We start from the raw sequence: 27,349 nt of genomic DNA on the forward strand, positions 1-27,349 counted from the left end.
ACCATTGTGGACCCTCAGCACAGGAAGTCAGGTCTTTGACTAAAGTTTTTTAAACTATGCCAAGACATAAAAACCCCAACTCTTTTCTAGAATTTACATCTCTCTTGAAAGTAATGTAATGAATTATTTAATATTTGCTTTCAGTGGGATCAGACTCAAAGCTGTGCAGTTGTGCAAAGTTCCTCTGGCAACACCTTTCCATTCCTTGGAGCCAATCCTGCAGCATGCCTGTCTCCTGTCAGCAGGCTGGGAGGGTGCAGGTGGGTCATGGCACACAGGAATCCTTCCCCAGCAGGCTGTCACACCCAGCAGTGACAGCTCACCAGGACAGGCCCAGAGCCCAAACAGGACAGTCCATCCTGTTTTCTACATTTCTGCTGTGTTAGCAGTGCCTGGGGCTGCTGGAAGAGAGGAGGCTCAGGAGATCCCTGTGCCCAGGACAGGGCCAGGGAACAGGAGCATCCCTGCCCATGGCTCAGCCTCACTGTGTCACAGCCTGTGTCACCTGTGCCGTGTGTCACAGCCTGTGTCACCACCTGTGTCATGTGTCACAGCTGTGTCACCTGTGTCATGCGTCACCGCCTGTGTCCCCAGCCCGGGCACAGCCCTGGGAGTGCCCTGACAGCCCAGGCCTCCAGGAGCCCCTCTGTTCCTGCCGAGCCCCTGGCCCAGCAGCCAAGCCAGGCCCCTCACCTGCTTGCCAAGCTCTGACTCCTTCAGGAAATCATCCACTGAGGCTCCCCTCCGCTTCACCCGCGGCGAGTCGTAGCCATCCTCCTCCTCCTCGTCCGAGTACGGGGCTGCGCTGCTCCTCTCGCTGAAAACGCTCCTCCTCTCCATCTGGGGACAGCAGGGGACACTGGGGACACTGCCCTGCACCCCCAAACATAAATACACATACAAACACTCCTCCTCTCCATCTGGGGACAGCAGGGGACACTGGGGACACTGGGGACACTGCCCTGCACCCACAAATACCCATACAAACACTCCTCCTCTCCATCTGGGGACAGCAGGGGACACTGGGGACACTGCCCTGCACCCCCAAACATAAATACACATACAAACACTCCTCCTCTCCATCTGGGGACAGCAGGGGACACTGGGGACACTGCCCTGCACCCAGGGACACAGATACAAACACTCCTCCTCTCCACCCTACAGAGCAGCAGAGCCAAGAGCAGACATACAGATGCACACATACGTATTTATCAGACCTATTCTTATTGATCCAGAATTATTCAGGCTCGATTTACCCACTGGATCAAATGCATCCCAAACCAGGAACAGTCAATCAGCTGGGGCTGTTAAGGCATGTGTGAACTGCCAAAATTAATGGAGCTATTTTGGAGCTACAATGGGAGGCTAAAAGCTGGACATAATTGATGGCACCAGATGAAGCACCAAGAAAAATCCACGGAATAAGTGAAGTAAGCTTGCAAGAAGTAACAGAGAGTTGTGAGCAGCCTGTGATGAGAAAGTAACTGCCCAGGGCACTGGGAGTATTTAAATATTGCATATTTGTGTGGAACACCCACAGCACACTGTCAGGATGCATCCACATCAGCTGCACTGACCCCAGAGCCCCACACGTGGGATTTAAATCAACTGCCAAAGATCTGAGCCAATGCACAGCCAGGGGTCAAGGTGGTCCCAAACCAGGGGGGTCCTTGGGCAGTGACACTGCTGGCAGCTCCAGGAGGAGCTGGAGGAAAAAGCAGCTGCAAACCTGTGGGAAAAGGCAGCGCTGAGACGGACAGAATGTAAAATTCCCTGTGCATCCACGACAGCAGACACAGGAGGGCTTCATCAGCCCAGAATTTCAGCACTCTGCTTCTCAAGCTATGGATCTTCAGAGCTGAGGACTGATTACCCACCCCTGCAGCACATGATGAGCAACCTTTGGTGGCAAGGGCCACAGGGACCAGCCCAGAAAAGCCCCAGTGGTGCCACAGAGCCCAGCCCAGCCCAGAAGAGCCCCAGTGCAGGTGACACAGAGCCCAGCCCAGAAGAGCCCCAGTGGTGCCACAGGGACCAGCCTAGCCTAGAAGAGCCCCAGTGCAGGTGTCACAGAGCCCAGCCCAGCCCAGAAGAGCCCCAGTGGTGCCACAGGGACCAGCCCAGCGCAGAAGAGCCCCAGTGCAGGTGCCACAGAGCCCAGCCCAGCCCAGCCCAGCCCAGCAGGAGTTTGCCCTTACCCTGTTGCTCTCTGCCACCCTCTGAGCAGCTTCTCTGGCCATGGCTTTTGCGACGGTGTTGGGGACCGGAGTGCCTTGAGGCTGGGGCAGGATTCTGTTGGGGGACGGAGACCTCCTGCCCTGGAGGGGGCCGTGGAAGGTGGGTGGCTCCAGCATGTGTCCGTGCCCGGGGGACAGCGAGCGAGTCTGCTCCCAGGACTCGTCCCGTTTGAAATGCGGGCCGAAATGTTCTTCTTTGGTTTCTGGGGCTCCGGCACTTGCTAATGGCTTAGGTTTGGGAGCAGTCCTGGGGTGGGGGGTTGGAGGCACCAGGAGGTCGGGCGGGATGGCAGCAGGGGCAGAGTCCAGGGACTCGCCCTGCGCGGAGAGCGTCCGCACGGTGAGCTCGCGGGCGTCCAGGGCGCGCAGCCGGGGCAGCTCCAGCGCCGTGCCCTCCGCGGCCGGCAGCGGCACCTCGGCCACCTGGGGACACACACACCCTGGGGTCACCTGTCAGTCAAACGGTGCTCTGTCCCACCCCTGGAAAATGGAGGGTTTGTTCCAAGCCGGATCCTCCCTGCAGCCGTGGATCTGTAATCCCACCGGCACCAGGCTTATTCTGCACCCACCGTGAATCTCCCTGGTAAGCTGCGAGGGGAGACCAGGCTCTCCCTCTCTCCCCCTTCTCCCTCAGAAACCATGCTGCTCACAGGGCTGGGACCCCCAATAATTAGCACACTCATCTAATTATCACCTCAGAAGCCGTGTGGAGTCTCCTTGCCTGCCTGCTGCTATCAGGGAACACACAGCTTAGGGGATCCCCTAAATGAACTGCTGCACCCAGCCACCTGCTGCCCTCCCCAGCCCCCCAGTACAGCCCCCAGGCTCTCCAGAGCCCCCCAGTACAGCCCCCAGGCTCTCCAGAGCCCCCCAGTACAGCCCCCAGGCTCTCAGGGTGGGCTGCTGCCAGCACAGCTGTGAGAGCCCCACCAGGGCTGTACCCTACAGCAGCTCTTCATCCCCAGCCCCTCTGCCAAAAGGGCTCCCAGAAAGGGAGCAGGTTGTCCCAAACACCAGGACAGGCTGTCCCAGCCTTCCCTGTCACTGTCACATTTTCTGAAAAATCCCTTGCCCAGGATTTTCTACTGGGAAGCTGAGAAGCCTCAGAGAAAAAGGAAAACAATCATTATCTCATCTGCTTCTCCTGTGTTTTGCTGCTTTGGAATGTGGTTGGAGATTGTTTATCCAACAGGTGAATTGTTTTGACTTAATGACCAATCATAGTCAGGCTGTGTGGGGACTCGAGAGTCACGAGTTTTTCATTATTATCTTTTATGTTTCTGTCTGTATCCTTTCTCTATTCTTTAGTATAATTTACAGTTTATAGTTCTATATAGTATGATGTCACCCTGATTTTTTCAGATTTTCTAAGCCTTCTGATGTTGACATTTTTGTAGCGAACTTTCTCACACACTTCCCGTAAATAACTCATTGTTTTGCATTCTTTTATGGAAGAAGAGAAATTTGATGGGCTGTTGGTTTGTCCAGTGTCATTGGAGAGGTGGCACTGTCACCCTCCAACCCACTGTCACTTTTAGAAAACTATAAATATTGGAGTCAGGAAATAAACTTCTCCTTTTTTCTCTTCACCTTGAGAACAGCTGTGTGTGCCTGTGTTCTTTCGTGCCCTATAGTGACAGTATAGCTTATAGTTTTTATAGCATTCTTTAATATGACACAGATCATAAAACAATAAATTAGCCTTCTGAGAGCATGGAGGCAGACTCATCATTCCTCCCTGCGTGGGGGGACCCAGGAAACACCCCAGGTCGCTGCCAGCTGGGTGCCAGCAGAGGTGACAGAGGTGACAGAGGTGACAGGGACTCACCCGCTGCCCTTTGGCATAGACCCCGTAACCGGTGACGGTGGCACCGTGGGACGTCCCCGTGGCCGACAGAGCTGGGGGCTTCCAGCACAGCTGGACGGTCCCTGGGGCGCTCCCTGCCCGCACAGACACCTCCTGAGGGGGGGCTGGAGGACCTAGGAGAGATGGCACTGGTCAGACGGGCTCAGAGCAGGGGAGCTGGGCTGCAGCTGTTCCACAGCTGGATAAAGGACAGCTGGGCTCGGGGCCCTGCCCCTGTGCCGAACCAAAACACAGCCAGGAACCTCTGAAGGCATTCAGTGTGTGTGAGTGTGACAGCACACCAAATACCTCCTCAATTAAAAGGCATTGCACAGCTATAAATAGCTCTGCTTTGGCCAGAAAGCCAAAGTAAAAATATCCCAGAGATTATCAGTTCATCAATTTTTCAAGCATCCTGTTGTGTTAATTGAAGCACCGAGCCCTGGGCAGAGGCTGCTGCTGAAGCAGGGCTGGGCTGCAGCCACCTCTGCAGAGCAGAGCACACTGGCTGCTGTGAGATTGCTTCTCCCAGCCAACTGAACACAACCAGATCCTGCTCAGCTACCAAAAAGGCTACAAATACTTAAACCGTGCTTGACACATGTGCAAATATCACACAAGAGCCCTGGCAAACTGCCAGTGCATTTCACTGCTTTGCTGCCACTGAATTTCGTCCTCTAGTGGACACGAAATGGAATCGTGGTCACGTTCAGGACAGCGCAGACACAACAGGAAGGTTTTGCTCATACCACCCCTGCATCTATAAAGTATTTTTATCTTGCAAGTTGAGAGTATGCAAATCGACCTAATACTATTCTTGGCCAAGAGAGATTTTGGTTTAGGACTGAATTTCAGCTTTCCTGGCCATCCTGTTTTACTGGCAGCCAGCACTCCCACTTCAGCAAGGCTGCTCAGCTCACATCTGATCTAACCCAGCATCTTGCCAGCGACAATGACATTAATCTGCTCCTGCAGGAGAAGTCACCTTCCTTCCATCCTCCCACAAGGAAACAATCCCCAGGGTGTCTGTCTCGACCTTCCCAGGCTGTGCAGAGATAGGTTCAATAAACTGCAACGCCCGAGGCTCAGCACGGCTCCTCTTTCCTCCCATCATTGCATGGGAAATGATTCCTGGTGATTTTCGATGGCCTTGGTCATCAGCATAAATGTTTGTTTTGGAATTCTGCTACACTTTGCTCCTCGTGGGGCTTTTTACATAAATTAGCTCCAAAAACTGCAGCAGCCCCATTGGTCCTGATGCTGTGCTTATTTCTATTTTTAGATCTGAGTGCCCAAGAGAGAAACACTTGTATTTTAATGTGAGCGATTCCACTGCTTTGATGGATCTAGATGAGTTCAATTGCATGAAACTCTGTGATGGCAACTCCCATTACTGACTCCAAATTCATCTTTTCCTCTGCTCCAGTGACTCTGCAATCAAGCATCAGCCTCTAACCACTTCACCAGCTGCTGCTTTGTTTTCTCTGCACAGCAGTGAAAAGCTGGCTCGTTTCTCTAGAAGTGCTCCCGGTGGAATGGAGCAGTGGGGAAGGTTCTGGGAGCTCTGGCTCCCAAAGCTGAGGCTTCACTGCACCTCAGCTCTCAGCAGAGAGCAGCTCTGTGCTGCTCAGCAGGCTCCACAGCTAGAGGGAGGTACAGCATGGCAAGTGCTTGGCCTGGAAAACCCTCACTCGGGGCCACTCGGGCCTGAGTGTCCCTCCAGAGGCACCCAGGGTCCAGCTGACTCGGTTTCTTGAAGAAAAGATGCTCGGATTTTTCCACACACCCCCAAAATCATGAGATTCTCCTTCAAATTCACTGCTTTGTTTCTGCTCTAGTTTTTAACACTACTTCAGTGCTCTTGAATAATGGCAAATGACTGACAACACTTACCAGCACTCCTAATGTAAAAGCCAGGTGGGAAAAGACCTCAGACTCTCCAAAACACAATGAATCTGTTGGCTTTACAAATTCAAATTGTACGATGAAGTTAATCACACCTTCACAACCAAAATGCACTTACATCCCCTAAATGCTGTGCAGGTTAAAGAATTTTATCTAGCATTTTCAGAGAAATTCAGCAGAAGGATTTTGGGGTAGGGAGGAAAATCAAACCTGCTGGCAAGGTAGAAAATTCCACAAAGGCTTCCTTTTTCTCTCGTTGCTCCAAGGGAAGCTGCCAGGGCATCTGGTGGGGCTTTGCCATGACCTTCACCTTGTAGGCCATATTGGGCTTCAAATTAAAAAAGTGGTACTTGTAGCTAGCAGCCTTGACGATGTCAAACTCCTCCTCGTTCAGGAAGATGACGTGGCTGTAGTTGCTGTTCGTGGGCAGCCAGGAGAGCTCGGCAGAGATCTGGGTGATGTTGTCCACGCGCAGGTTGGAGGGGGCCACGATGACGTCCTTGCCCACCAGCAAGGTGCACTGCAGCTCGTCGGAGCTGCCCTTGCTGGTGATGCTCTGGATGGATATCCTGTAGGTGCAGGCCGAGGTGTTGAGCTTCTCAATCAGGGCTTTGGTCCTGCTGCCCAGGGCGATGTTCATCCTGACCTCCTTGTCCACCAGCACGTTGTAGCTGCTGACGGTGCCCCAGCCGGGCGGCACCAGGGGCGGCTCCCAGCCCACGATGACGCTTTTGGCCAGCTGCTTGATGAGGGTGATCCTCCTGGGGTAAGGCACAATGTCTTCTCCGATCTCGTCGATGTTGACGTCCAGGGTGCCCGCGCCGTTGCTGAGCGCGCTGCCGGCGTCCCGCTGGCTCGGGGGGCTGAGCTCCAGCTCTGCCTCCAGGGCGGCCCCCGCGCAGTTCAGCGCGTTCTGGTCCTCCACGCTCGACAGCCGCGCCTCGTTGTCCTGCACAAAGTCCACGAAGTTCGAAGGGACCAGTCCTCTCTGGCCGTCCAGAAGCTCTCCTGCAGAGAAAGAGCGGTGCCATTAAAAGCCCTGAAGGACAATCTCGGGGTCTCTGCTGCTCAGAGGGACCCCAAGATAAGTTGGAAAGTCTCTTTTCCCTCCCCAGCACTCAAAGAAGGAGTCAGGGCTCTTCAGTTCTCGGTGTCAAGGTTGTTTATTGTTCCTTATCTATAAAATTCTTTCTCCTGTCCAGCCCAGGTCCGCTCAGCAGGACAGACAGAGGCACTCTGCCTGCCCTGGGGCGGTGTTATCTTTTTATACTAAAAACTACATGTACAATATTTACAATAACTTCCCAATGCCTGTCACCTGTGTCAGACAGTGAGCTTCTACTCTAAACCAATCCAGAAGTGCCACCATCCCAGCAGAAGGTGGAGGCCAAGAAGAAGAAGGAGAAAGGCTGGACACGCCCAGATCCCTCCATCTTGCCCCCTGAACCCCCATTCTAAAAACCCCAAAAATCTATTTTTTCACCCTGAAATAAATTCACTATCATTCTACTCAAACTGTCGTGGCTTGCAGATCCTCATCTAAGGTTGGTCATTTGCTCCATGGGTGATAATCAAAACCAAAAGTGTCCTGGGCTCTGTGCCAGGGTCTCTGAGCCCCTGGCAGGGGTCCTGGCAGTCCAGGACAGACAGAGGGATGTCCTGAGTTCCGACAGGAGAACACCTTGTGCGTGGCACTGCCGTGGGAGCGGGCAAGATAAGGGGCAAGGGATGAGTGACAGTGCATAAACAACATCCCTGGCTTGGGAGCAGAAAGGCTTATTAAGGGAAATACCAGAACTGCCAGTAAGCTTTTTTTGTCAACCTCAATCTTGCCAGTAGGAAAAGCTGACACTATAAAATATTTTATAATTAGCTCTGCCTGCAAGGAGCGGCTTTGCTGGTGCAGAAACTCTTTTAATTAACACCACGACGATAAAGCTAAATTTAGCAGCCGATTTCAGAGCAGCCAAAGGAGAGAATCTGTGCTTGACAGAGGAGCTGATTTCAGTCTTGAGGAATCAGCAGGAATTCGGGGGTTCAGTAAGCAGTACCTTCATAGAAGCCATCCTCGTCCATGTCCCCGTACACATAGAGGTACTTCCCTGCCGTGAGCGGGAGCTCCGCCTCGGGGTTCTCGTTGGGGCCATCGAAGGGGTTGTAGCTGTGGGGAGAGCCAGAGTGCTGCTCAGCACAGGGAGAGCTCCACCGAGGGCAGCTCCCTGGGCAGGGCCTTGGCATCCCTCCTGAGACTGCTTCTGAGGGGCCAGGGGCAGTCTGTGCCTGGGAGATCCCTCTGCCCCTAAATCCACATCCCTCCCTGCAGGATGCACTCAGACACTCCTCACTTAGGGCCAGGGGCAGTCTGTGTCTGGGAGATCCCTCTGCCCCTAAATCCACATCCCTCCCTGGAGGGTGCAGACACTCATCACTTAGGGACAGGGTCTGTCTGTACCTGGGAGATGCCTCTGCCCCTAAATCCACATCCCTCCCTGCAGGGTGCACTCAGACACTCCTCACTTAGGGACAGGGTCTGTCTGTGCCTGGGAGATCCCTCTGCCCCTAAATCCACATCCCTCCCTGGAGGGTACACTCAGACACTCCTCACTTAGGGCTCTTGAAAAACACTGGCCACAATTCTCTTTAGTTTTTTAGAGTGAATTAAAGAAAACTCAGTTGTGGGGGTCTTTTCCAGCCACTGTATTCAATTTTATGTTCCTTTTACACAAGTTCATTAAACTTCTACAGAGGCAAGGTAAAAGAAGGCAAAAACAGTGAGCTACATCTAAGAGAAGCTACTGAGAGACAAAAAGTACTTGTGAAGTACTTAAATCTATATCCACCCTGAAAGAAACTGCTAGCCACTGAAATTTTTATCATGACAGTCTCTCATGCCTGAAATTTTAATGTGCAAAGCAGTGATGGACTTCAAATCTCCTCTTGCCTGAAGAAGTAATTGAAAAGAAGAGATTGAGACTCCTCTCTAGAGCAGGAGGTACCAATTTAATTTGATTTAGACACTGGAGGACAGGGATGCAGGGGGGTGGGAGAGCTCAGCTCCCTCTGCCAGCTGGGGCACAGGGACAGGCTCTGCTCTGCAGGCAAGGCCAGCAGCACAGGCTCCCCAGAACAGCAATTCCATGGAATAATTCAGTGTATGAGTGAGGGGGAGCCAAAGCTGGGACTGGCTCTGCAGGCCCCCCAGAACAGCAATTCCATGCAATAATTCAGTGTATGAGTGAGGGGTGCCAAACCTGGGACTGGCTCTGCAGGCTCCCCAGAACAGCAATTCCATGGAATAATTCAGTGTATGAGTGAGGGGTGCCAAACCTGGGACTGGCTCTGCAGGCTCTCCAGAACAGCAATTCCATGCAATAATTCAGTGTATGAGTGAGGGGTGCCAAACCTGGGACTGGCTCTGCAGGCTCCCCAGAACAGCAATTCCATGCAATAATTCAGTGTATGAGTGAGGGGAGCCAAAGCTGGGACTGGCTCTGCAGGCTCTCCAGAACAGCAATTCCATGCAATAATTCAGTGTATGAGTGAGGGGAGCCAAAGCTGGGACTGGCTCTGCAGGCTCCCCAGAACACCCTTTCCATGCAATAATTCAGTGTATGAGTGAGGGGGAGCCAAGCTGCTGTGTGTGGTGTCTGTGAGGAGATGGGGGCTTTACCTATAACGGGCAATGCAAAGATGGACTTTCCCAGAATATCTCTGCTTTGAGGTATTGGAATTCTGATCATTATCCATCTGTAGGGAAGGGGAGAGAAAAAAGATAATGTGGTTACAAAAAAAGAAGAATGAACAGTTTTCCTGACAGGTGATATAAATCAGTGAACACACAATTTCAAGGAAAAAAATTGAATTCTAACATGGAGCACAACTGGTTAATTTTACTTAGGAGGGCAGAGTCCAGTGACTGAGTATTTTAAAGAAATGCTGAGTTTAGAACTGGTGCAAGTGTCAACCTCCAAACAGCTGGAAACCATGAGTATCACACAAAATGTACCCCTCACCAATCCACTCTAATCCAACCCAACCCAACCCAACCCAATCCAACCCAACCTAATCCAACCCAACCCAATCCAACCCAATCCAACCCAACCCAATCCAATCCAATCCAACCCAACCCACGGCATCAGCATCTCTTGAACACCTCCCTTCCCACTAACTGAAGGAATTAACATATTTTCTTCTGAATTTCACATCCCACTGAATTCAGTCCTGCACAGCCTCACGTTCATTCCATTACAAATCTGGTCTACAAAACCTGGAGATTTAATTGTGGTGTTGAACCTGCACAGACTCTGCCTGTTTTAGATCTGCATGAGCTCTCTCCCTGGTTAAACAGTAATTTCAGCTGTGCTTTGAGCCAGCAGAGGCTTTAAAATGGGGCATGAACTTCCTTCCACTTGCTGTACAGTTTGCTGTGAGCCATTTCAGACAAAATGACCAACTTTTGCCTGAGCTTGAGAGAACTTTAATTAAGGTAGAAACACTGTGTTAACAGTGGGATCAAATGAAATAAACTGTCCGAAAACGGAGCAGAATTTACAACTTTGAGTGAACACTGAGCTGCAGCTTCCAGGTCTGAGCTGGTCCCTGCCAGGAGCACTCCAGGAAAATTCCCAGTGAAGAGAATTTTCCTCTGAGCTGTCTCCTGAGGGTGGTTTGGCCCAGCAGGCAGCTCCAGCACCAGGAGCCTGTGCAGCACAGGGGATGCAGGAAAAGCAGCCAGGATTATCCCCCTGGTACCTTTACAGGGGCACCCCCTGAGCACACAGCCAGGAAGGGTTATTCCAGAAGGCTTTTTGATGGGAACCACCAGGGCCATTGCAGAGTGACACTGATTTATCGATTTATTTATTGACTGATTGATTTCAGGCTTCCCAGCATTTTGGTTCATTTTTTGGATTTTGCTCACACACCCTCCCTTGGGTCTGGGTGTCTCTAAAGAGGAATGGAGCTCAGTTTCTGTGAGCTTGCATAATGTGAGAGTGGATCACATAATTACACTCCAGAAGGCACAAAATGTACAGCTCTGCAAAAGAGGGCTTGACATTCTCAGCCAGAGATAACTCAAAAATAACAGAAAAGGGGAATTAAATTTGACGTTTGCTTCTCCTGTTCCTTGCTGTTAGCTCTGCTCCCCTAAGTCTCCTTGCTAAGCTGCTTTTTCTGTGGCTTCTTCAAAAAAGCAGTGAATGTTCCCACTTTTCAATAATGCTGCTACACAAATATACACAAATATTTCCTGGGATAATGCTCAGACATGCCCATGGAATCCCCTCACCCAGAAACTGCTCTGTGTGCAGCACTGAGAGCTCCAGAGGGGTCCCCACACTCTTCATCTTCATCTATTAATTACAGTTATGGTATTAATTGCAACCAGCCCCACTCAGAGCGATCCCCAGGCTGGAAAAGGGCACATTTTTTATTCTTGGAACCTTCCTCACATCTGTAACAGAGAAGTCCTCCCTGCTCAGGAGCCTTTAGCCAATTTAGCTCCTTCTGGGACATCAGCTGCAGCTCCTTTGAAAGCATCACTCCCATTCCCACTGCTCATGTTCCCAAGCTGCCTCAGAAAATGAGAACATTAATGTCTGACTTTCTAAGAGCAGGTGGATCTACCTGCAACAGCCTGCTGGAGCAGAGGAGCCTCAGCCCCAAGCCACTTTTCCAGTAAAAAATGCAAAAGGACTCACGTCTGAATCAAATCTGCATCTTGGGGTGCCAGACCTTGCCTTGGACAGGAAGGTGGGTTTGACAGACAGCTGCTCTGGCTTGTCCCCAGAGATCTGCAGGGGTCTGATGAACTCTGAGATCACACAGCGACTTCCAGAGGGGCTCTCATGGCCTGCAGGGACAGAGCACACACATCAGGAGGGCTCCCAGCACTGCACAGGGGTCTGTCCCCTCTCAGAAACCACCCAGGCTGGGCTGGGCAGGCTGCAGGGCAGGGCAGGGCAGCAGCTCAGCCTGCCAGCCCCGGGCTTCAACAGCCAGAACAAAACAACACAGAAAGGGGAAGCATTTCCATCCAAAAACCCAGAGGTAAAGCTTCCCCAGGGAAATAATCCCCCTCTGTCCCCTGGTGTGCCTGGGGGAGCTGCTGTGTGACACACCTGGGGAGCTGAGACCTGCTGTGTGACTGTGTGACACACCTGGGGGAGCTGAGACCTGCTGTGTGACACACCTGGGGAGCTGAGACCTGCTGTGTGACACACCTGGGGGAGCTGAGACCGGCTGTGTGACACACCTGGCACTGCAGAGCTGTGCTGGAGCCTGTGTTTCTTTGGGGACTCTCACCATCACCATCACCATCACCCTGATTGCTCAGCCCCTGGGTGTGTGCAGGGCCACCATCTCCTCTCCTGCTCTGCCACAAGCCTGGCCAGCAACGTTTTGCTACTGAATTTCAAGATTCCCCATCCAGGTCACCAGGAATTATCAGAGGAGCCTCTTTGTTCTCACTGCAGAGGAGAAAAAGCTCCAAGAATACCTTCAGAGGGTTTTCTGCTGTGCTCATTAGCCCAATATGATTAATTTTCTCTGCATCACTGTGATTTACAGCAGGCCAGCCTCAGCAATTGACAGCAGGGAAACATACAACTCACCCCACAAAATATTAATTACAACCAGCCCCACTCAGAGCAATCCCCAGGCTGGCAAAGGGCACATTTTTTATTCCTGGAACCTTCCTCCTGTCTCTAACAGAGAAGTCCTCCCTGCTCAGGAGCCTTTAGCCAATTTAGCTCCTTCTGTTTGCTGTTAATGTGTTTGCCATCTCAGCCTGCCCGTGCCAAGCCATAAATAATTGGGCCAACTGTGATTATTCACTCAGAGGAAGCCTCTGGTTGGGCTCAGACCTCCTGCACCCTCCAGGCTTTGTTTGCAAATTGCTGGCACCAGGTACAGAATGTGGAGGAAGGTTCTAGGAAGGTTCTAGGAAGGTTCTAGGGCAGTGCAGCCCTTGCCCTGCATCCACACAGGATCACAACCAGCACAGGAACTCCAGGAACACCAAGGGGCTGGAAGATGTGGCTCTGATCCTTTCTTTGGGAAATCAGGTACAGAACATTTGCCCTGAGTGCATCAAGGAGAGGAAGGTGTGTGGTGGCTGTGAGGGCACACCCCTGGCCCCAGGTAATCCCACTCCTGCCCTGAAGGGCCTGCTGCACTCTGCCATCATTACTGACCAAGGCTGGATTCAATAATTGCTGCTGAAGTCATGAGAACGACCTGACCACTGCTCCTCTGCAGGAGAAACTGAAGTGATCCAGCCTGGGTGGTGCTGGTCACACTCCTCACAGGGAATAGAACAACATTTAACTTGTGACTGACATGGAATAGCACACCATTTAACTTGGATTTACATGGGATAACAGAATTTAACCTGTGATTCACATGGAATAACACAATTTAACCTGTGATTCACATGGGATAACACAATCTAACCTGTGATTTACATGGAATAACACAATTTAACCTGTGATTCACATGGAATAGCACACCATTTAACTTGGATTTACATGGGATAACAGAATTTAACCTGTGATTTACATGGAATAACACACCATTGAACTGGTGATTTACATGGGATAACAGAATTTAACCTGTGATTCACATGGAATAGCACAATTTAGCCTGTGATTCACATGGGATAACACAATCTAACCTGTGATTTACATGGGATAACCCAATTTAACCTGTGATTGACATGGAATAACACACCATTTAACTTGTGACTGACATGGAATAACACACCATTTAACTTGTGACTGACATGGAATAACACACAGTCTATGATTCCCATGGAATAGCACACAATACAACGAGGGATTCACATGGAATAACCCAATTTAACCTGGGATTCACATGGAACAACCCAATTTAACCTGTGATTCCCATGGAATAACACACCATTTAACTTGTGACTGACATGGAATAACACTCAATCTGTGATTCCCATGGAACAGCACACAATACAACGGGGGATTCACATGGAATAACCCAATTTAACCTGGGATTCACATGGAATAACCCAATTTAACCTTGGATTCCCATGGAACAGCACACCATTTAACCTGTGACTGACATGGAATAACACTCAATCTGTGATTCCCATGGAACAGCACACCATTTAACCTGTGACTGACATGGAATAACACTCAATCTGTGATTCCCATGGAATAACACACCATTTAACCTGTGACTGACAGGGAATAACTCCCCAGAGAGCCCTCCCTGCCCAGCAGAGGCACTGAGCACCCAGCAGCAGGAGGGAAGAGCAGATCTCTGTGCCAGGAATGTGCCCCACCAAACAGCTTCAGCAGAGGAGCCTTTTGAAAGGGTATGAGACAAATATTCTGTGCAAATCAGGTGGTTTATGTACACAGAGCCACGGCTGGACTGAAAAATAAACACAAGTAATGCCTCTGCAGAACAGGACAAGCAAACCGAGCTGAGGCTCAGAGTGCAGGGTGCCCATTCCCCCAGTGTCTGGGACCCCTGGTCACTCCTGCAAGGGTTTCTGCTCTGCTCCTGTCCTGGGAACACAGCAGCACTAAAAAGAAACCTGCATTCAAACTCTGGCCTAGGTCTGCCTCCAAAAAGAGAAGCTGGTGAAACCCAAGGCAATCACACTGAGGGCCCTGGGCTTGAACAGCAGGAGGAGGAGGAACCAGACCTGCAGACTGGCTTAAAGCTTGTTAACTGGAAACCTACAAAAGGGAAAACAAACAAATAAAAAAGCCCCAGTAAAACACCTTTCCTTTTATATTTTCCCTCTGGAAAAAAAAACCAGAGCTAAAAATAAAATATACAAGAGGTCAGCTCATAAGAACACACAGCAGCATCTAGAAATGTCTTTTTTTTCCATTTAAATACTAGAGAAGAACCCTGTAAAGCCACAGGGATTTTGTCCATGAAGTCTTTTGAAATCTATACATGTTTAAGATGGCCTTATTTTCCTGACTGACAACTGTTTGTGAAGGAAGTCTGAAGAACACCCTATCCAAGAAAAAGGAAGAGCACAGACCTGATTTAAATGTTTCAGGAGAATGAAATCTGCCCATGCCTGCATTACAATTAGACTCCCCATTTTATTTATGGCAGTTGCAGATTCCATATGGACTACCTAAATTATCTAGAAAGGCCATTTAAATGAGCCTCTTCACTGAGGAATAATAAATCTCAAGGCTTCTATATCTGATTGTGGCATTACTGTAGGTTTGAGGTGAACTTGTTACGCTCTAATCCATCCTGGCGAGGTTTGTTTCATTTCCTGATACATTCAGACATCACCAATTAAGGCAAAGCAGCTGGTCATAAACTGATCTCATTTCCACCATTTGCTGTGCTTTAAAGCTCTCCCTGTGTTCCCTCTCGTGTTCTTTCCTCCCCACACATAATAAAAATAATTTCATTCTGGTTTGAAGAGCTTGCTGTGCTCTGCCATCATTCCTGGGGCAGGGCTGATTTCAGCGATCAGGAATGCTGCCCCTGGCTCAAACGTGGCTTTGTTGTTGTAATTGTGTGTAATTCCATGTGAATCACACTTTGTATTGTGTCATTCCATGCAATCCACAGGTTTTTTGTGTGCTATTCCATGGGAATCCCAGGTTAAATGGTGTTATTCCATGGGAATCCCACATTACATTGTGTGTTATTCCATGTGAATCAATCACACGTTACATTGTGTGTAATTCCATGTGAATCACACTTTACATTGTGTTATTCCATGCAACCCACAGGTTTTTTGTGTGCTATTCCACGGGGATCCCAGGTTAAATGGTGTTATTCCATGGGAATCCCAGGTTAAATGGTGTTATTCCACGTGAATCCCACATTACATTGTGTGTAATTCCATGTCAATCAATCACACGTTACATTGTGTGTAATTCCATGTGAATCACAGGTTAAATTGTGTTATTCCATGCAATCCACAGGTTTTTTGTGTGCTATTCCATGGGAATCCCAGGTTAAATGGTGTTATTCCACGTGAATCCCACATTACATTGTGTGTTACTGTGTGCAGGGCTGTCCAGGCAGTTCTGCTGCTCAGACACAAGTGCTGCAGGCCCTGGGCTCCAAATCCCACAGAAATCCATGGGTTTGGAGAGAGGGCTCAGAGAGGAAGGCCCTGAAATGCCCTGGCTGCAGTCCTGGCTGTGCTTTTACTCAAGGGTTATTGGGAGAGCTCACTCTGGCACCTTTGGAAGGTTTTAAAAAGGTTTTTCCATCAGCATAAGAATAAGAATAAATTAGCTGGGAGAGTTTGACTGAGCACCTGAAAGATGTTCAGCTGATTTCCATTTTTCATTAAATCAATCTCAGCGATGCAGGCTGGACCTCCACTTCTGCCTGAAGGACAGCTCAATACCTAATTACCTCTCCTTTTAAATTAATTATTGCTTTGAAAACCCTGTCCTTAGAGACACGGGGAGCTGCTGCTGCTGCTGGCAGGAAGGAAATTTCTGCTAAATCCTCATGTCTGTCAGACATGCCCCCAGCCCCAGAGCCCTGGGCTGGGGTGGCAATGTCACCCAGCTGCCCTGCCTGGGGCCACGCTGAGCCAGCAGCCTCCTCTGACAGTGATGCAGCAGCAGGGAACATTCCTGATCCCCAGGCCTGGGCACCACAGCCTCTCCACCAGTTCAGGAAAACTCTTATTCCATTTCAACTTCTTTTCAAACACCTTTGGGGGATTTGTAAGTCATGAGAACGACCTGACCACTGTGTGTGTGCAGGAGAAATTGAAGTGATCCAGCCTGGGTGATGCTGGTCACACTGCTCACGTGGAATAGCACACAATCTAACCTGTGGATTGCATGGAATAACACAGTATAAAGTGTGATTCACATGGAATTACACACAATGTAACATGTGATTGATTCACATGGATAACACACAATGTAATGTGTGATTGATTCACATGGAATAACACACAATGTAACATGTGATCCACATGGAATAACACACAATCCAGCATGTGGCTGACATGGAATAACACACAATATAATGTATGATTCACATGGAATAACACACAATGTAACGTGTGATCCACATGGAATAACACACAATCCAATGTGTGATCCACATGGAATAACACACAATCTAGCATGTGGCTGACATGGAATAACACAATATAACGTGTGATCCACATGGAATAACACAATATAAAGTGTGATCCACATGGAATAACACAATATAACGTGTGATTCACATGGAATTACACCCAATCCAGCGTGTGGCTGACATGGGAGTTGTTTTCAGGTGTCCTCAGGTAACCTCCTGCCTGGTCTTTGTCCTTTTCCTATGAATAATGGATGGTTTACAGAGCTCTGCACCTGGAGAGCCGTTGCCTCTGGCAACAGGAGATGGCCTGGTGAAAGTTCAGCACAGACCTTGGGTAAACACACACTGTTGATGGGCTGGGGACTGTAAGAACATCAGTACAGATAGACATTTTTTTATTACTTTATGTTCTCCATTTCAAGACTATTGCTCTTCAAGACTATTTTTTCTTTTTGGAAAATTTACTTTCAAATTTTTATGGAGAAGTGCATCATTTCTGTTGCACAAACAAAAACTGAGCCCAAGCCATATAAGTTTGGGTCCATTTCCATGTTGGGCTCAGGGTCAATTCCAGCTCAGGGCTCTGCAGTCCCACCCTCCCAGGCTGCTCTCCTCCATCCCCTGTTGGCACTTTTGGGGCTGGAGCTGCAGCGCTGTCCCTGGGTCTGGGGCTGGGAAAGGATTGAGAGTGACTGAGGAGAGGGAAAGGATTGAGAGAGACTGAGGAGAGGGAAAGGATTGAGAGTGACTGAGGAGAGGGAAAGGATTGAGAGGGACTGAGGAGAGGGAAAGGATTGAGAGAGACTGAGGAGAGGGAAAGGATTGAGAGGGACTGAGGAGAGGGAAAGGATTGAGAGAGACTGAGGAGAGGGAAAGGATTGAGAGTGACTGAGGAGAGGAAAGGATTGAGAGGGACTGAGGAGAGGAAAGGATTGAGAGGGACTGAGGAGAGGGAAAGGATTGAGAGGGACTGAGGAGAGGGAAAGGATTGAGAGTGACTGAGGAGAGGGAAAGGATTGAGAGAGACTGAGGAGAGGGAAAGGATTGAGAGAGACTGAGGAGAGGGAAAGGATTGAGAGGGACTGAGGAGAGGGAAAGGATTGAGAGGGACTGAGGAGAGGGAAAGGATTGAGAGGGACTGAGGAGAGGAAAGGATTGTTCTGTGTGCCTGAGGAGAGGGAAAGGATTGTTCTGTGTGCCTGAGGAGAGGGAAAGGATTGTTCTGTGTGCCTGAGGAGAGGAAAGGATTGTTCTGTGTTCTGAGCTGTGGGGAGAGCTGCTGACACTTTATCTGGAGTTCAGAGTCACACACCAAGGCAGCACAAATCTGGAAATATGAAAGCCCAAAGTGAAGGCACCACCAGCAGCACCCAGCTGAAACTGGAACAAGCTCAGTGGAGGCAGGGATGCTGTGAAAGGTGAAGGTGTCACCAGGGTTGTGTGTTCTGTGTGTCCACCCCAGGGCTTTGTGCTCTGTCTGTCCACCCCAGGGCTCTGTCTGTCCACCCCAGGGCTCTGTCTGTCCACCCCAGGGCTCTGTGCTCTGTCTGTCCCCCCCGGGGCTCTGTCTGTCCCCCCCGGGGCTCTGTCTGTCCACCCCAGCCCCGCTCCTTACCTTTGCCTATGGAGGTGGCGATGCCGTTCATCAGCTGGGCCAGGGATTTCCCGGGGGGGGCCAGCGAGGAGGAGGAGGAGGAGGAGGAGGTGCCCAGGAGCTCGATGGTGCCCGCCTGCTGCCGGAACCGCTCCAGCTCCCGCGACAGCAGCTTAAACTGCTCGCTCTGCGTGCGGCATTTCTGCTCCAGCTCCCGCACCTTGGCCTGGGACAGCGCGGGTCAGACAGCGACAGCGACAGCGACAGGACGGGGGACACGGGGGTGGGACACACAGCCCCCCCACCATCGGGATTTGGGATGAACAGCCCACCAGGATGGGGATTTGGGGACACACAGCCCCCCAGGATGGGGATTTGGGACACACAGCCCCCCAGGATGGGGATTTGGGATGGGGATTTGGGGACACACAGCCCCCAGGATGGGGATTTGGGACACACAGCCCCCCAGGATGGGGATTTGGGATGGGGATTTGGGGACACACAGCCCCCAGGATGGGGATTTGGGACACACAGCCCCCCCAGGATCGGGATTTGGGATGGGGATTTGGGGCACACAGCCCCCCAGGATGGGGATTTGGGATGGGGATTTGGGGCACACAGCCCCCCAGGATGGGGATTTGGGATGGGGATTTGGGATACACAGCCCCCAGGATGGGGATTTGGGATGGGGATTTGCATGAACAGCCCCCCAGCCTGATGATTTGGGACACACAGCCCCCCAGGATGGGGATTTGGGATGGGGATTTGGGGCACACAGCCCCCCAGGATGGGGATATGGATGAACAGCCCCCCAGCCTGATGATTTGGGACACACAGCCCCCCAGGATGGGGATTTGGGACACACAGCCCCCAGGATGGGGATTTGGGATGAACAGCCCCCCAGGATGGGGATTTGGGATGGGATTTGGGGACACACAGCCCCCCAGGATGGGGATTTGGGATGAGATTTGGGACACACAGCCCCCCAGGCAGTGGAGGAGCTGCAGCAGGGAGCCCCCTTGCCCAGAGCTCAATCAGGGCTCTGGTCACGGATCCATCCCAGGCCCTGCTCTGTGTCAGCAAACATCCCCTCCCTGCACCAGCAGCTGTGCCAACAAAGGAGGTCTGGGCAGCAATTAAACCCCTTCAGCTGAACCCAGAGCTTTGGCTTTTGAAGGAAAAAACATTCCCTGTTCCTGTAAGAAACCTGTGCAGTTCATAAATCAGGAAAACAGCAGTACTACACAGCAGCTAGAAAAGATCCCAGCTGAAGGAAAATGCTGACAGTGCCCAGAAGAACCCAAAAATCCAAGTGTTCCACTGCACAAGGTGGCACTGCTTGCTCCCTTTCTTCCAACAAATACTTTTTTAAAGTTAGAGTGAATTTTAAAGTTTCCCTGCATTCCTAACGCACAAACGAATTTATTTCTGCAAAAGGAATCTCAGCATCTGATTGATTACAAAGCCAAGAACAGCAAGAGTCAGGCATTGTGGGAGATTTGCACAAACATGAAGTGCTTGGGGTTTTTGTCTTTCATTTTTTTGCTGTGGTTTGGAGAAAGTGAAATATCAGAATTTGCTACTTGTTAATTTGCTGCATGAACACGGCATCCATGCAGTTTCAGAAGGACACTAGGCAAACAAAGAACAAAACTGGGTTATTTGGTTCCCACTTTCTAAAGGAAAGCTTAAGGAGGAGCCATCCAACTCTCTAAGAATATTTCTGACCTTTCCACAAGCAGCTATGGAAACTCTAGCACTAAACAAAAAATAAAAGCATCACAATCCAGACCTCAACAAGAAGCTAGGGCTGCCTGAAGGGTATTTTTGAAAAAGCATTATTTAATGAATTATAATTACTTGTACTGCAGTAAATGCCTTGTCTTCTGAGCATGCAGAGATTTCAATTCTCTCATCAAGCCTGGGAGAAAAATGCCTTTCCTGCTGGATTCTCAGTAGGGTTGTGAGTTAGAACTGAGCACGAAGCTGGCACTTTATAAGGAAAATTTGGCACAAGAGCCACGGTGGAGCCACCAGGAGGCATCCCCATGCTCACCCCTGACCCCAGCATGAGCTTGCTTTGCTGCCAGCCAGCCTCACCTCACTGCAGGAAATCCAGGTTTGGGTCTGACCTGCAGAGCAGCACATGCTCAGAATGGTGCATTTCTACCCTGGCTCATGGTCCCTGCCATGGACCCTGTGCTCTCAGGCCCAGAATTGTGAATATTTACCCTTTGCTGTGGTCCCTGCCATGGAGCCTGTGCTCTCAGGCCCAGAATTGGGAATTTCTACCCTTTGCTGTGGTCCCTGCCATTAACCCTGTGCTCTCAGGCCCAGAATTGTGAATTTCTACCCTGGGTCATGGTCCCTGCCTTGGAGCCTGTGCTCTCAGGCCCAGAATTGGGAATTTTTACCCTTTGCTGTGGTCCCTGTCATTGACCCTGTGCTCTCAGGCCCAGAATTGTGAATTTCTACCCTGGGTCATGGTCCCTGCCATGGAGCCTGTGCTCTCAGGCCCAGAATTGTGGATTTTCCCCCCGTGCCCTGGCTCCTGAGCAGGCTGTCCCAGGGCTGTCCCAGCTGTCCCTGGAGCAGGAGCAGCTGCACAGGGCTGCAGGTGAGACATCCCGGCTCGGCCAGTCTGTCTGTCTGTCTGTCTGTCTGTCACTGGGCACTCCTCTGACATCCAAAGGCTCCAGGGATGGAGGGGAAGCAGCCTCCCTCCATCCCTCAGACAGGGGCTGTGCACACAGGACAGGGGAGGGAGGAGCAGCTCTCCAGGTGGACAGGTCTGAATTCAGAGCAGAAATCAGCACATTCTGAAATAATCAATCAGCACACCCTGAAATCATCAGCACAGTCTGAAATCAGCACATCCTGAAATCAGCACAGTCTGAAATAATCAGCACAGTCTGAAATCATCAGCACAGTCTGAAATCAGCACAGTCTGAAATCATCAGCACACTCTGCTGTGCAGGTGCCACCCCACAGCTCCACTGCTACACAGCAGCAGGGGCTTCACTGGGCAGCTCACACCAGCCCCAGGTGCAAATATCACCTGAAACAGCTCCTGCATCAGCAGAGAACAGTCTGAATTCACATCAGCCCCAGGTGAATTCACATCAGCCCCAGGTGTAAATTTCACCTTAGCAAAGAACAGTCTGAATTCACATCAACCTCAGGTGAATTCACATCAGCCCCAGGTACAAACTTCACCTTAGCAAAGAACAGTGAATTCACATCAGCCCCAGGTGCCAATTTCACCCAAACCAGCCCCTGCAGCAGCAAGGACCAGTCTGAATTCAGACCAAATCCCCCAGGCAGAAGTCAGAGCCCGAGGAGAGCACCAGACCCTTCCTGCTGGGGAGGAGCTGCCTGGGGCAGGCTGGAGCTCTGCTCAGGACATGCCCAGGCCATTTCTGGCAGAAATGCCTGATCTGGGTGGTTTGGAGCCAGGCAATAAGGAAAGCATGCTTGCACAGCCCCAGTGCCAGCACATCCATGCAGGGTGGGTGAGGCAGCCCTGGCTGCCAGCCCAGGGGACAAGGACAGGGCTCAGGACAGGAGAGGGAATTGATGCCCTGAAATGAAATACCTGCATGCTGTCCAGGGTGTTCTGGTGAGGTGCAAAGCAATAAATCCCAAACAAGGCACGGTGAACAAAGAGATGCGAAACAAACCAAGAAATAAAAACAGCTCTGGGTGATTTTTTACACTTCAAAGCAGTCTCTGGGAAGGGCTACAGGTGCAAAAACATGCATCAACACAAACAGCCACAGAAACCGACACTGAAACTGCAAAAGGCACACAAAATAAAATGCTAACAAATAAATAATGTGCTGGTGGCAATAAAATGCAAAAGCTTTGGAAATCTTGTCGGGGTTACGCAGATCAGAGGTTGCAGACAAATCAGCTAAATCAGAATTGTGCTCAGCTTGAGGGGGTCAATAATCTCCTGCTTGTCTTGTTTCTGTTTTCCTCGTTTTCCTGTAGCAAACACTTGGCACCAGGCATTAAATAATTAATTATTAAATAATTAAATAGTAACTCATTAAATAATAACCTCACCTTACAGTCTGGAAGCCAAAACAAACTTAATCTAAATGATGCTAACGAAAGCCTACGAGTAAAACACGCCCTGTGGGAATATTAACTTTTATAGATAATAACAAACAAATGCTTTAATTTATTTTTTTAAAGTTGATCAATGCACCAGCAAGTGCAAATAGAAATGCTTTGGGAAGGTAAAAAGACTGGAAATTGCCTTTAGATAAAGCAAATTTCTGAATGAAATATTGCCAATGCAGGTGCTGTTATCTATCATATTTTTGCACGTCCTTTAGGATATGTACATTAACACCTAAAACCATCCCATGCCTTTTCCTCAGGCAGAAAATGAAGTGTTCTCTTCCCAGGACACCCTTTGAAGGTTTCTGAAGTATCTCAGCTCTTTCTTTAGGTTTACAGTTTCTGCTTCTTTGCCTTATGTTTATTAGACAGTATTTCATTAGGAACCCTGGGTAACTGATTGGTATTTGCTGCTGTATTTCCAGCCTAATAAATCAAAGTTCTCACCATTAATCACCGCCTTTAATACTATTTTACAAAAACTGGTACCAAAAGAGAAACACACATCACTTCCAGCAGCTCAGCTCAATGCCCTCCTAACTGGATTATAAATCTCATCATTATAAGGATGCAATTATATCAGAAGAGAAAAAAAAGCCCTCTTTGCCTACATATTCCTTGAAATGCTGACAAGTGATGATCCTGTAAATTACCCTGAATTAGCCCAGGGGATCTTACCTCTAGCAACTGAACTGCTCCTTCATGTTCCTTCTTGGCTTCAACCTGAGCCTGGGTTTGGTGGGAAACAGGAAAAGAGAGGGAAAAGGAGGAGGAAGGAGAATCAGTGAGTCATGCCACACCCAGCAGTGACTCTGGTGACAGGGGACAAGGTGCCAGCAGTGCCAGCAGAGCTGGGGCCATCCCTCAGCACACATTTAATGAAAGCTGCCCAGGGCTGACCGTCAGTGGTGGCAGAGCTGCACCCACAGCCATCTCCCTCAACATCAGACTGCCTTCATTGGGGTTTGCTCAGGAGAGAGGCTGAGTCCCCAGGGCACAAACAACACTGGGTTCTTCCTTTATCAGGAGATAGTAACAAAAATTAGCAAGGAATGCTGGGCCTTCCTGTGATTTCTTCCCTTTGCCAGGAAATTTAAGTCCAAGATGCATGAGGCAGTTCTAATAATAACAGCTGAATGCAACTAGAAATGGCATTTTGCAGTGTGCCTAAGTACACTTACTGGGAAAGACTAAAAGAAAATTAACTGGAAGATTTCATTTGGTCAACTACAGCGTTCTATTTCAAGCAACTATATTAGATACATCTTTTATTCTGTGGAGAAGGCCCCTCCTTGCCAATTCTCTACCAAATTCTCATTAGCAGCATTATTTCTGTGGTTTAATCTGGCCCAGCAATTGGAAAAGTCAACATTAGCACTGAGACAATTGCAGCTTTAAGTGACTTTGGCAAAACTGAAACTCAGCATCATGGGTTTTTGTATTATAATGAATACTGAGAAATTGCAGTGTGAAAAAAAATAGTCTTGAAGTGATTTTGTGAATTGGTGACTGCCCTTGGAAGCGAGGTGTTTGAGCAAGTGCTCAGTCTCTGTGCAGGGCTGGCTGCACACCAAACCCTGCCACACAAACCTGACCCCTCCTGAAAAGGACACACGCTGTGGTGTGTCAGCACCTTGACAAGACTTCCTTCTCCTAATTTACTGGGAAAGGCAGGATGGCCTGTCTGGAAGAGGAGGCCAAAGAAATCCCACCAACCACGGAGGTGTCAGTGAGAGCATCAGCAGCAGGCTGGAATGGCACAGACCTGGGTTCTGAGTGTCAGGACAGGAGGATTGGGCTCCTTTGTGACACTGAAGGAATGCACAAGTGCTACCAAGCACGGAGGGCAGCAGGGGAAATGCAAAGGAACCCCGTGAGCCTGTGCCACTCCTGTCCCTGCTGGGAACAGAAAAGCTCGGGCACAGTGTGGCAGTCACCCTGGAGCACGGAGCAGCCTCTTGTTCCAGGGCACAGCAGGGCCTGGAGCCCCCAGGGCAGGGAGCAGCTGGCTGGGAATGCCTTCAGCCAGGGGATTCCTCTGTCCCTGCAGCTCGTGCTCCCCCCTGCCTGTCCCTGTCCCTGTCCCTGTCCCTGTCCCATCCCCTCCCATCCCCTCCCATCCTGGTACCTTCTGCAGCAGCTCGATTTCCTGTCTGTCCCCTCCCTGTCCCATCCCTGTCCCTGTCCGCTCCCAGGTACCTTCTCCAGCAGCTCCATCTCCTCCCTGTCCCATCCCATCCCATCCCATCCCATCCCATCCCATCCCTGTCCCTGTCCCCTCCCGGTACCTTCTGCAGCAGCTCGATCTCCTCCCTGTCCCTGTCCTTGTCCCTGTTCCTGTCCTGTCCCAGTCCCATCCCATCCCATCCCAATCCCTGTCCCATCCCATCCCCTGTCCCCTCCCAGGTACCTTCTGCAGCAGCTCGATCTCCTGCCTGTCCTATCCCAATCCCTGACCCTGTCCCGTCCCATCCCATCCCATCCCATCCCATCCCATCCCATCCCATCCCGTCCCGTCCCGTCCCATCCCATCCCGTCCCGTCCCATCCCATCCCACCCCACCCCAATCCCATCCCAGTACCTTCTTTAGCAGCTCGATCTCCTCCCTGTCCTGTCCCAGTCCCATCCCATCCCTATCCCATCCCAATCCCTGGCCCTGTCTCATCCCTGTCCCACCCCCTGTCCCCTCCCTGTCCCCTCCCGGTACCTTCTGCAGCAGCTTGATCTCCTCCCTGTCCCAGTCCCTATCCCATCCCAATCCCTGACCCTGTCCCCTCCCTGTCCCATCCTCTCCCGGTACCTTCTGCAGCAGCTCGATCTCCTGCCTGTCCCATCCCATCCCTATTCCATCCCAATCCCTGTCCCATCCCTGTCCCCTCCCCTCCCGGTACCTTCTGCAGCAGCTCGATCTCCTGCCTGTCCCATCCCTATCCCATCCCAATCCCTGACCTGTCCCATCCCATCCCAATCCCTATCCCATCCCATCCCAATCCCTGACCCTGTCCCATCCCATCCCAATCCCTGACCCTGTCCCATCCCTGTCCCCTCCCTGTCCCCTCCCCTGTCCGTACCTTCTGCAGCAGCTCGATCTCCTGCCTGTCCCATCCCCATCCCATCCCAATCCCTGACCTGTCCCATCCCATCCCAATCCCTGTCCCATCCCCTCCCGGTACCTTCTGCAGCAGCTCGATCTCCTGCCTGTCCCATCCCTATCCCATCCCAATCCCTGACCCTGTCCCATCCCATCCCAATCCCTGTCCCATCCCTATCCCATCCCAATCCCTGTCCCATCCCCTCCCGGTACCTTCTGCAGCAGCTCGATCTCCTGCTGTTTGGCGTTGAGGACGGCCAGCGCCTGCTCATGCTCCAGCTCCAGCTGTTGCCGCCGCTCCGCAGCCTCTCGCATGTGCTGTGCCGGGAGGAGGGGACAGCGCTCAGGGACAGTCCCGGCTGCGGCCACGCGGGCTGCCGGGCGGGCAGGCACTGCTCCCCCCACACACACACACACCTGGCACCTGAGGGGCAGCGGGGATACCTGGGGGGCTGGAGCCTGGGCAGGGCTTCAGCCAAAGGGAGCTCGGGCACGTGGACATCAGCCCTGCCAGGACCTGGGCTCTGACACTGCCAGGACCTGGGCTATGACACTGTGACACTGCCAGGACCCAGGGTCTGACACTGCCAGGACCCGGGTCTGACACTGTGACACTGCCAGGACCCAGCCTGTGCCCTGCCAGGACCCAGGGTCTGACACTGCAGGATCTAGGCTATGACCCTGCCAGGACCCAGGCTGTGACACTGCCAGGACCCAGGGTCTGACACTGCCAGGGCCTGGGCTCTGACACTGTGACACTGCCAGGACCCAGGGTCTGACACTGCCAGGACCCAGCCTGTGACGCTGCCAGGACCGAGGCTGTGACACTGTGCCCTGCCAGGACCGAGGCTGTGACACTGTGACCCTGCCAGGACCCAGACTGTGACACTGTGACCCTGCCAGGACCGAGGCTGTGACACTGTGCCCTGCCAGGACCCAGGCTGTGACACTGTGACCCTGCCAGGACCGAGGCTGTGACACTGTGACTCTGCCAGGACCCAGGCTGTGACACTGTGACCCTGCCAGGACCCAGACTGTGACACTGTGACCCTGCCAGGACCGAGGCTGTGACACTGTGCCCTGCCAGGACCCAGGCTGTGACACTGTGACTCTGCCAGGACCCAGGCTGTGACACTGTGCCCTGCCAGGACCCAGGCCAGGGGTGCCCAGCGAGCAGGACCCCTCCATCAGCAGGCACACGTTTTGGGGAGCACTGTGCTGGCAAACCCAGCCTGGATGAACATTCCCAAATTCCAGCCTGGATGAACATTCCCAAACCAAACTCTGGATGAACACTCCCAAACCCAGCCTGGATGAACACCCCCAAACCCAGCCCTGGATGAACATTCCCACTGGATGAACATTCCCAAACCCAGCCCTGGATGAACACCCCCAAACCCAGCCCTGGATGAACATCCCCAGCCTGGATGAACACCCCCAAACCCAGCCCTGTGTGAACACCCCCAAACCCA

At 51.2% G+C, this 27,349-nt stretch overlaps 1 protein-coding gene across 5 annotated transcripts in view; it reads right to left on the reverse strand.

The window, feature by feature from the left end:
- RIMBP2 (RIMS binding protein 2) overlaps positions 1-26,195 on the reverse strand; it is a gene marked incomplete at both ends in the record, with an annotated part of 40,051 nt that extends 13,856 nt beyond the window's left edge. For 2 of the 5 annotated variants that reach the window (XM_084217026.1, XM_084217025.1), the window contains 10 exons: positions 694-840; positions 2,199-2,660; positions 4,066-4,217; positions 6,199-6,996; positions 8,040-8,149; positions 9,659-9,735; positions 11,691-11,842; positions 18,680-18,884; positions 23,465-23,515; positions 26,091-26,192. In XM_084217026.1, coding sequence (XP_084073152.1) covers positions 694-840; positions 2,199-2,660; positions 4,066-4,217; positions 6,199-6,996; positions 8,040-8,149; positions 9,659-9,735; positions 11,691-11,842; positions 18,680-18,884; positions 23,465-23,515; positions 26,091-26,192 — 2,256 coding nt within the window. Of the gene's footprint in view, positions 1-693; positions 841-2,198; positions 2,661-4,065; positions 4,218-6,198; positions 6,997-8,039; positions 8,150-9,658; positions 9,736-11,690; positions 11,843-18,679; positions 18,885-22,253; positions 22,275-23,464; positions 23,516-26,090 lie in introns of all 5 variants that reach the window. The other 3 variants (XM_084217029.1, XM_084217028.1, XM_084217027.1) reach the window with 3 other exon arrangements.
- Between the last annotated feature and the right edge of the window lie 1,154 nt (positions 26,196-27,349).

This window comes from Fringilla coelebs (assembly GCF_963513975.1).
Source record: "Fringilla coelebs genome assembly, chromosome: 17".
NCBI lineage: Eukaryota > Metazoa > Chordata > Aves > Passeriformes > Fringillidae > Fringilla > Fringilla coelebs.